The sequence below is a fragment of the Rhea pennata genome, chromosome 3, assembly GCF_028389875.1.
Source record: "Rhea pennata isolate bPtePen1 chromosome 3, bPtePen1.pri, whole genome shotgun sequence".
Lineage (NCBI taxonomy): Eukaryota > Metazoa > Chordata > Aves > Rheiformes > Rheidae > Rhea > Rhea pennata.
This window is the reverse complement of record NC_084665.1, coordinates 88,881,594-88,891,578: the sequence shown is the minus strand read 5'-3', so window position 1 is coordinate 88,891,578 and position 9,985 is coordinate 88,881,594. Positions and strand designations below refer to the sequence as shown.

General features: G+C 46.1%; 2 protein-coding genes across 2 annotated transcripts; one reads left to right on the top strand and one right to left on the bottom strand.

Annotated features, from left to right (window-relative positions):
* Positions 1 to 495: 495 nt before the first annotated feature.
* On the bottom strand, positions 496 to 7,712 carry BORCS6 (BLOC-1 related complex subunit 6). Its single transcript, XM_062572771.1, is given in 4 exon segments — positions 496 to 2,901; positions 3,530 to 6,733; positions 6,736 to 7,077; positions 7,079 to 7,712. Coding segments are annotated over 3 exon segments (1,125 nt in total). The 5' UTR covers positions 7,148 to 7,712; the 3' UTR covers positions 496 to 2,901; positions 3,530 to 6,019.
* Positions 7,090 to 9,412, top strand: PNRC1 (proline rich nuclear receptor coactivator 1). Its single transcript, XM_062572772.1, has 2 exons — positions 7,090 to 7,680; positions 8,302 to 9,412. The coding sequence occupies exons 1-2, from the start codon at positions 7,255 to 7,257 to the stop codon at positions 8,740 to 8,742; spliced, it is 867 nt and encodes a 288-aa protein (XP_062428756.1). The 5' UTR covers positions 7,090 to 7,254; the 3' UTR covers positions 8,743 to 9,412.
* The last annotated feature ends 573 nt before the right edge of the window (positions 9,413 to 9,985 follow it).

Genomic DNA, 9,985 nt, shown 5'->3' with positions numbered 1-9,985 from the left:
AATAAGGAAACTTATCCCCCATGGTAATATGATAGCACAACTGAAGTAGTAAAACATGCAACTGAAGACAAAAGATAAGTGGGATGAAATAATAATGCTGAGAAACAGGAAGGTATAGAAAAGGACATGAGGTAGGACTGATGGCTTAGAAAAGCACTCAAGGTGCGGCACACTGTGGTACATTTTAAATTGCTACCCGCAGACACAAGAAAGCTGGTGACCTAGAAGCAGAAGAGCAGATAAAAAGCTTGTGGTAGCAAATCTCTTTCTTTAAAAGAGAAAAACGAAACCAAACTAGATCTGTATCATCAACTGTAACTTGCATGCAGGAAGCTTTGGAAATTGGAAAATCCCAATGTTGCTCACGAGGGAAAAACTCCCCTCTCCTTCCAGCTCAGAAATGTCACCGGAAAGTCCCAGCCTGAAAAAAAAAAATCCACTAAGTAAACAAATTGCCTATACAGCAAAAAAAGAAAGAGGAACAAAGTCAAGAGATACTTTCACATTAAAGGAGTTTATTTTCAAGTTAGAATTTCTCTGAGTGACTTCAGTTCAAGTTCAAACAAGAAAAATCTCATTAGGATGAATAAGCCAGTAAACTTCATTCCTGATATTAGGCTACAGAAACAAAGTTCATTTACAAAACAGACAGGACCTTCAACTTGGAATTTTCTTGGTTTTCTGCTGAGTGTAGTCAAACAATCCCAGTGACAATACAGACTCCCAGGATTATCAGATCGCTGTAAAATTAGAAATGACTGTCTGGCAAGTTTGTGTTGCTTTTTTTCCCCTCCTTGATTGACACGTATTTTTAGACAAAGCAGCTCTGCTCCACAATATGCTTCCCAACAACTTCACACTGCGCACGGTTGCTTGTTTTACAAGCGAGTTCAATGCTGGGAATTTTTCCAGCATTGTATGTTAAGAAAACAAGGAAAAACCATGGCTAGTCACTTTGAGACAAGAAATACAGCACTGGGCAACATTCTACAGTTCTTCCATAGCTAGCACTGATGAAAACAGAAGCATTAACAGAAACATCTACCTTTTTCTGAAATAAATCAAGATTCAATGAAGTGGCAGTACAACCATGCTAACAGAAAGCAGATGACAATTTAGGAAGTGTCACTTGAACTGCTTTATCTCCAACTCTATAAAATAATTTTGCAGAATTTTATTATTCTCCAGCTCAAGTTCTCTCAATTCTCATCAGTATTTAAAGCTACTGCAGACAGCCATCCCAAATATGCTACCCCAACAGCCAGCAATTTTTAATATTTATGAAACTGCAATCCTATTCATAGCCTCAAAAATGTGGAAGAAAACGTTGCTTGGCAGTCTTGGGGGGGGGTATATTTGAGGGTTTTTTTTATGTGTTGCTCTTCATATATATAAATAGCAGGAAGGAAACAAAATCGCAGCTAAGCTTGCAAACACCATTTTTTATCATTCTTCCTGTCACCAGATACGGGCATAATTCTACTCCTATTGTCATAAAGATGGGTAGGAGGATATTAACCTCTGCAGTGAAAGCTCAGAGCCCAAGTCCACTGATCACGTCTCTAATTCTCAAGCTTTGAACAGCGGGGATTAATGACCACAAAAGCTTTCCCTCATCGCAGATTTCAAAACCAGTCCAGTTTTGCTTCCTGTATCTGATGCAAGAATTGTATTAAGCTCTGTAAAGGAGAAACGTCATGAATCTCTCTTGCTCTTAGGTATATTGTTACATACAGCACAGGAAAGAGAAGGCTGGATGTGTGTCCTGGAAGAGGTCAAGCAAAGGTGAGGACAGAAGTGGGGCTATATTCACAAAAAATGTACTAGCTGGATTCTTCATGATTTTCAGAGGAGTGTTTCTGCCCTTCTCAAAGCAAATAAAAGTAGGCTGCGACTGCAACATGAACATAACCCATTGATCTTCTAAGGGCTTTTTTTTAGGTGTGCTTGCCAATGTTGATGAGTACAAGGTAGCATGGACAGTAAGAATCCATTATGTTGAATAATGCCTACTGCAAGAGGCCTCAACCCTACTTTCTACTGTTTTCACAGCTTGAGTTAATACAGTTTGCTACAACAGCTGATGCGCTACTATACTGGAAAGTAGTAGATAATTCTGAAGCTTTAAAATTCAGGTGTTTACATACTGGTAGTACAGACATGTTATTTGAAACCATTTCAAAATAGTAGCATCTTCAATGCCAAGCGGAGTGCTCTTGGATTCAGCTAATTATAAGAATCAGAATTTGTTTCTGATTTGTTTCTCACACACCCATAAATGATTCAGGAACTTTGCTCATGGGAATAAGTACGACCATAAATCTGGAAATTCCAGCCAAATGAGTGAGTTACTTTAGTATATGTCTGATGGCAAGACACATAACTCAGTTGAGAATAAAATAATTAACAAAAAAAGTTGATATATTTGCATATTGAACACCCAGTGAAATTAGGCAATGCTGAAAAAACCCATAAAGCTGAAATGTCAATGATATTCATTTATGCTTTGTTTTTGATTTGTTTTGTTCATTTGTTTTTAACATGTTACATGGTTTTATTTTATAAAGCTTCAAACAGCATGGATATGGAATCAACTAAGCATTGGAAATAAAAAACTTCATAAACGAAGGAGAGAGGAAAAAAAACTTGAATCAAGCAGAACCAACCACACCTTCATCAAAAGAAGGACTTCTTTAATCAAAGCAGATATCTGACCCAAATAAAAAAAATTAACAAACAAATCCAATTCTTAATGGAGTCAGTGATGGTTATCAGAAGAGGAAAATAATTTCCCAGCTAATTCTGAGTCTGGCATTGCTCAGAGTTTTGTGTTCCATTTTATTTTGTTATTTTTCCTCTCTGACCTTGTCAGTCTTGTTATGACGAAAGTTCACTTGACAGCTGATGAGAAAAGAAAAACAAGATCAACCGTACAGCTCAGTGATTAAGCGAGAAAAAAAAATGCAAACACATTCTAAGTTCTTGCAAATGCAAACAAGGTTTTACTCTGCTCATTGACAGATTAAGCAAAAAAGGCTCAAAGAACCCTGAAAGCTTTCAAGCTGCACATCAGAAAGTTGGAAAGTGCAAAGAATTAACACAGAATATGCATGAGAAACCTGGATTCAGATTAAAAGGCAGTACAGTAATTTTTAGCTGCAACAGGGACAGGTTGCTCAAAAGCTGCCTGCAGCTCACTGGGTAATTCAAATGCCAAGGGTAGGGCTGGCATCAGAGCTGCACTAATACAGACACGGCAAGTGTCACCATTCCTACAGCAAAGGAAGTAGATCCCAGAGAGGGAGGCTGTAAACCCCAGTAGCTAAGTGTTAACATACCGCGATTGACTGAGGCGGCACAGAACAGGTTGGTATCAATTCTGCCATGCCTGCAGCAGGGACGGCTATCTTGTGACAGAAGTATGAAGTGGACACCTGGGAACAGGAACCACTGTACCCAGCCTGGCTAAGTCTGCCTTCAAACAAGTTTGAGCTGTCAAATTGACAATGTTAAAAAAAAGTGTAATTACCATTTCCTTTATGCTTGTAGATCACCAGACATTTCTTTTTCATCACATGAATGACATCACTGCTAGAAACAGCTGCCTGAGGATCTCAACTGAAACTATCACGGCAGTCACATTAACGAGTCTCTGTGTAGATTCAGGAGCAGAGTTTAAATTATCTTTCAAATTATTTTACCAAATAAGAAAAGCCATAATTAAGAAGTGAAATACTTCAACAACAACTGATCACTAACTATTTAAAACATAATGTTTTTACTCTATAGATTTGACAATTTATCAGAAAATAAGCATTAAATGTAGCCTGACTGCAAATGAAGTACTGTTGACAACCATTTGTTTACTAGAACATGTATGCTTTAGGGCTTAACCTTAGCCTGTATGAATAAAATGGAATTGTACTTATCTGGCTATACAAATTGCAGATCTTTTATGTACATTTCAATACTTCATGTTATCAAGATTAAGCTTCAATTTTAATTTCTGACATACAAAAAAGAAAAATGTACTTGGTGAAACTACTGCATCTCCACAACAGACAATACTATTTCAAACTTTCCCAAGAAGATACCCCAAAACTATTAAGATTACAGCTGTTGTTATGGTATGAATCTTTTAGGCTCATGGGAAGCAACAACTTCTAGGCCTATATGCAGGGGCAGTAAACTGTCTTTTTTTTTTTTTTTTTTTAATCTCCACTAACTGCTACTCTTTATCAATCTAGTCTCTTTTTAAAGCCACAATCAAGACACCATATTCCATGGGAACTGCTGACCACAAGGAGAGGGGAGCACAGCACAGCCCATTTCCAGCCCACTCTCACTGCTAAGGCTGGAAGGCCATATGTGAAATACATCCCTCTTGCTGACAAAAAACGTGGAGGCACCACCATGTTGAGACGCTCAAAACAGGCCACAGACTAGCATTACACAAATCACAGTAGCAAAAAAAGTAATTATTTTGTTACAGCACAGTAGCACAGTGTATACCCATGTCCACATCTCGCTCACTGGTATTGTATAATGAAGCTGCAATGGAGTAGCAACTGCCCCCACCATAAGCTCACCTACTCTTTAACCAAAAGTTACAGGATTTAAGTAGTATTTCTGGATACCTTTGCCCCAAGGTTTCCAGGGGCTGTAGGCCACCAAAAGCACCATTACACACACATAAGATCACAGTGATCATTTCTCTGACAAAATCTTGTTGCGAGGATCCATACACTTGTTACCTAACTGGACTGCTGCGTAGCATCTTACAAAAGGTTGGTTGCATAGGAACCCAATCTAGCAGAGAATTCAGCTACTCTCATGACTCAGAAGAAATACTTACTGATACAGCAAAATAACTTCTGCATACAGTGATGCATATACAAAAGCTTCAGGTTATACAAGCAAATTCCCACAAAATACCCATTCCATGACAATCATACATCTTTCTAATGCCATCATGTATTCATATTCCTCAATAGGTATTCCTAAATAGGTATTTTCCAAACTGAAAAAAAATCACAATCATTTCACAGCAATGCCGGTTAAAATTCTACACTGTGAAAACTGTAGACACTTACACAGGTGAAACATTTTATTTGGAATTTCTTTTTAGAACTTTACTTGTAGATTTGTTTTTATCTGAATCTCAACTATATTCCATTCATTTTATATTCTTCTTAGCAAGCAGGGGTCATTGTTACATACGTCAAACTTTCTCTTATGTATTCTCTCTTACACTAGTGATTTGTAAGAGATGGTAGAATTTTATCTCACACACTTGTTTGCTGAAATAACTTAACAAATTAATAATAATTATTCTAGATAGGCACTAAGTCAACCAGAAATCAACATGAAGCCTGAAAACATCAAACAAGTATTCAAAACAATTTCTGTTTTCATAGCAAAAAAAATATTAACAGCTGATTTAGTTAAGAATTTCCATTGGTTTCTTTTTCCTAGCCCTCAATAAATAGAAAGTGTAAGGCATGCGGAGTCAAAATTCTTTAATGGAACTCAAGCTAAAAAGCACTGTGTGCAGTTTACCAAGGGATTTAAACAGAGACCTTTTCTTCTTCATAGTGTGCGACATTTTCACTGCCTCCAGATAAAAACAGTAAGCTGGCCGCAGACATAGCCTAGCAAACAAGGGGAACAAACAAGCACGAAAAACACAACCATGGAAACCTCAAGACACTGGGTGTGAAAAAGGTGTCAGGGCCTATTTCAGCCGGAGCGCGAGGCCTGAAGGCTGCTGTGTTAAACACAGTATCGCTTCTCCAAGTGACACTTTAGGAAATGGGGGGGGGGGATCGGTCACACACACCGGGACAGGACTGCCGTATTCCAAGCAGAGGGAACCCCAAGGCGCCCCCACTCAGGGAAAGCAGCGGTGGCTTCTCTCCCTAAACACCAAGTGAATGGAAAGTGGGGAAAGCTTGGGCATCGCGCAGGGGGGTAGGAGGCTCTGTAACAGTGTATGCACGGCAGCAGGGCCAGGTACCAGCTATTTGCAGAGCCCCTCCAGCCGCTCCAGGGTGCCCTTCATGTCGCGGATGCGCTTGGCCAGGGCAGGCACGGGCTGCATGGCACGGTCCAGCTCCTCGCAGCGCGCCACCAGCGCGTACATGGCGCGGATGCTGAGGTCGGCCGCCTCGCCCAGGCTCTCCACGCCGTCGCGGTAGGTCTGGATGCAGCCCACGCTGAGCGCCGTCAGGGCCTGCAGCCCGCAGTGCACGTTGCGCAGCAGCTCGTCCACCTGCGCCGCCACCTGCCCCGCCAGGGCCACCACGTCCTGCAGCGCGCCGGGGTCGATGGCGGGGATGGGTCCCGCCGCCGCCGCCGCCGCCTCGCCCCGCGGGGCGCCGCTCAGCCGGATCCGCCGCTCCAGGTTGTTGGCCACGAACTGCGTGAGCCGCCCCTCGCGCAGCACCGTCCCCTCCAGCTCCAGGGCGCTCGCCAGCGTGGCCCGCCGCCCCTCCGCCGCCTGCTGCTGCCTCGCCGCCGCCGCGCCGCCCGCCAGGCTCAGCGCCTCCAGGCTCCGCTCGTCGCGCTGCCGCGCCGCCGCCGCCGCCCCCTCCGCCTCCGCCGCGGCCGGGGCCGGGGCCGGGGCCGCCCCACCAGGCCGCAGCGCCGGCGTCTCCATCCCCAACGACGCGCACCCGCCTCGCGCCGAGGGGCGGGCCCCACCGTGTTTACGTCCCTGCCGATTGGCTGCGCGGCGGCGCGGGGGCGCGGCCCGGTCTGCCTGCGCGCTGCCCCATTGGCCGGCCGCTCTCAGAAGGAGAGCTGTTGGCTCCGCCCCTTTCGCTTCGCACTGTGGGCCTGTGACTTGGAGACTGGGGCGTGCCCGCTGTTTGTGTCTGCCCCGATTGGGCGGTGTGCGGAAGCGGGCGTGCTCCGAAGTGTTTGTGTCGCTTCTGATTGGCAGAGGCGGGGCCACCGCTGGGGCTGTTTCCCTGCGATTGGCTGTACTCAGCGGAGGGGCGTGACCCTCGCGCCTTCCTCCCGCGACGATTGGCCGGACGGCGGAAGGGGGCGTGCCCCTCTCGTGTAACAACACTGGGGCGCTGCTGCCTGCTCCTTTCACTCCCCCGCCATGTTCTCCTAGCAGTGGATCTGATCGCGCCATCATCTCAGCCCACAAAGCCCGGGTAGACACTCCCCAGCGACCCGAACCACCCGTCCCCGCCTGGGCTCGACCCCTCTCCCCTGTACAGCTCTGGGTACCCACAGCCCACCATGGTCACCACCACGGCGCCGCCGCCTTTCCTGGCTCGGGTCTCGGCAGGCACCGAAGACCCCAGACGGCTGCCCTCGACTCTACTCCAGCGCCTCAGGCGAGGGGACAGCAACTGTGAGAACCAGCCCAGCTGCTGCCTGGCGGGTCTGGGGGGCAGCGCGCGGCCTGCGCTGAAGAGAGTGAGGCGGAGGAAGGGGAAGATCCGGCCCAGCCCCGCGGGGCTCCTGCCGAGCCGCTACCAACAGTACCAGCAGCATCGCGCCGGCCTGGGCAGAAGGACCCCGCTGGGAGCGCACGGCCCGGGCGAACTGCGCGTGCCTGTCGCACCAACCGTCGCTGCCCCCAGCGGAGTAACGAGCCTCCCCGAGGAGCCCCCCGTGGCTGTCCCCTCGAGACCAGCGCCCAGCAAACCCCTCAGGAAGGAGGTAATGAAGGGGCTGCGCTGCTTCTATTTACTTCTCCCCCCGCTCCGGCGCTCGGAGCCGCGGGACTGTTTCGTCTGCGCCGGCGGGGGTGGGCGAGCTGCGCCCCCCGCGCCCTGGGGTGTGCTTGGGGGGGGAGGGGGGGGGGGCGCGCAGAGTTTCCGTTACGCTCGCTCGGGGCGGGGGGGAGAAGAGGAGCCGCGGCCGGTGATTGGCTGCTTGGCTCTGCCAATGAGCGCGGCCGCAGCGCCCAGCAACAGCCGGATTTAGCCTGCTGGCGGGGCGCCAGCGGCCCCTGCGCGCGCAGGCGGGACGTGCGCGGGGGGCAGCGCCCCATGGCGGCGGCGGGCGCCCCCCGCGGAGGGCGGGCGAGGGGTGCGCTGCCCCGGGCCCGCCTTGGGGCTGGCGGCGTTGCGGGGTAGCGCCGAGGAGCTAGCGGCGGCCGTCGCGGTGGGAGCCGGCGTCACTTTGCTGTGCCTCGAGAGGGAGGCAGGCCAAGGGCGTCCCGGGAACGCCTGTGCGAGCCCTGGCGGAGGCTCCCGGGCCCTCCTGCGCCGTAGCGCTGCCGGAGGCCCCGCTTGAGAAGGGAGGTCGTGCCTTGACGTGAGTTCTTTGTCTCCGCAGTTCTTAAAGAACAAGATGGGAAAGGCCGAGAAGGCTGCCATCCCCCACGGCCAGCCTGTTCACAGTATACATCTGTGTGAACAACCAAAGATTAACAGACAGAAGAGTAAATGTAATATGCCACTAGCAAAGATCACCTCTGCAAAAAAAATTGAGAACTTTTGGCAAGATTCCGTGTCACCTGAAATAATTCAGAAGCAGGAGAAAAAACCACTTAAAAACACAGAGAACTTCAGAAATGCAAAGTCCAGGAAACCCATCACCCTAACTGAAGCAAGCCAAAAAGAGAATTATGCTGGGGCAAAATTTAGTGACCCACCATCTCCTAGTGTCCTTCCAAAGCCTCCCAGCCACTGGGTGGGTGGCACTGCTGAAGCGTCTGACCAAAACAGGGAATTGATGGCAGTCCATTTGAAAACTCTCCTAAAAGTTCAAGCATAGTTTCTAAGCTCTAGATAGTAGCCCCCCCAAAAAAAGTCCATCCAGGAAACTTAAACATGCCTTGTTGCAACATGAATTGCAAAAGACTGTCAAGTCTTACATACAAAAACCCTTGTATTATATTTTTTATGGTTGTGTAAATAGTGTACATCATGTATTATGTGTATATTCTTGTTCATACTTCAAGAGGTACATTTTAGTTTTGTTATGAAAGGATGTATTTTGCACTGCCTGAATGGTAGATGTCTTGTATATAAAATATGGACAATTTTAAGTGTGGGCTTGATACATGAAGACTTGACTTGATTTGCACAAGGTAATGACAATTTTGAAAGGAGAGTACAGCTTTCTGATATTAAGGTTCCAGATCAAATGTGAATGGTTTATTCATGCACTACTGACAATAGTTTTACATTCTGTGGCCCAATCAAGTATAAACATGGAATTTTGATGCAAATGTGATTTTTTGCTCTCTGCTCTGGAAACAGTGTCTGGAATTCCTGGTCATCTGTTTGCTGTAAAATTAACTGGAATTTGAGCAAAATTCCAGCCCATCAACTTGAGCACTGCTGATTTCTTTAGAGGGAAAAAAAGAAAAGAGCAGAGCTTTCTGCCAAAAATATAATTGGTTATGAAAAATTTAAATAAAAACAATTTGGCCTCCCCTTAAGCATGTCTCTGTTTTTCTTTCTATCTTTTTTTCTTTCCTTTTTTTAATTGCTTGTGGCTTAATTCAAATATTTGGATGTAAATCATTTGATTGCCTTTGCTAGAGCATAAATGAGATAAATTTTTATGCCCTTCTCTTGGACCTTAATTATCTGAAGAATTTAGAGGTTTGATAGCTCATTAATAATCCCATAGGATTGTCATAATCTGGTGGGGGGTTTTTTTAGATACATTTTTTGAGAATCCCTACTCTAGTTTCTTGAAAATGTGGATATCAAGGAAGTTCATGAATTAAGCATTCAAATTTTTGTTGTAATGCTGTTTTCCTATTTAGTGATCGTTAAGCTAGTTGATACTAAAGAACGGCGTGGGGAAAGTTCATGTTTTTCACCAAATTTGTCTCTTTCTGAAAGCTGTCCTGGAAATCACATTCTTCTAGTCTAAAATTCTTACGGAATTGGACAGTAGATTAATAGGCTGGGAAGATAGTATGGATTTGTGGGGGAGGTTAATCATCCAGTGATTTAAAAAAATGTGTAAAGCAGAAAATATAGAAAAGCATATTTAAATTTTT

What these genes read in the sequence shown, in the direction of transcription:
- PNRC1 (XM_062572772.1), top strand. Translation starts at nt 7,255, where the DNA reads ATGGTCACCACCACGGCGCCGCCGCCTTTCCTGGCTCGGGTCTCGGCA. An exon ending in GCAAACCCCTCAGGAAGGAG is followed by an intron (nt 7,681 to 8,301) that starts GTAATGAAGGGG and finishes TTGTCTCCGCAG; the next exon opens with TTCTTAAAGAACAAGATGGG.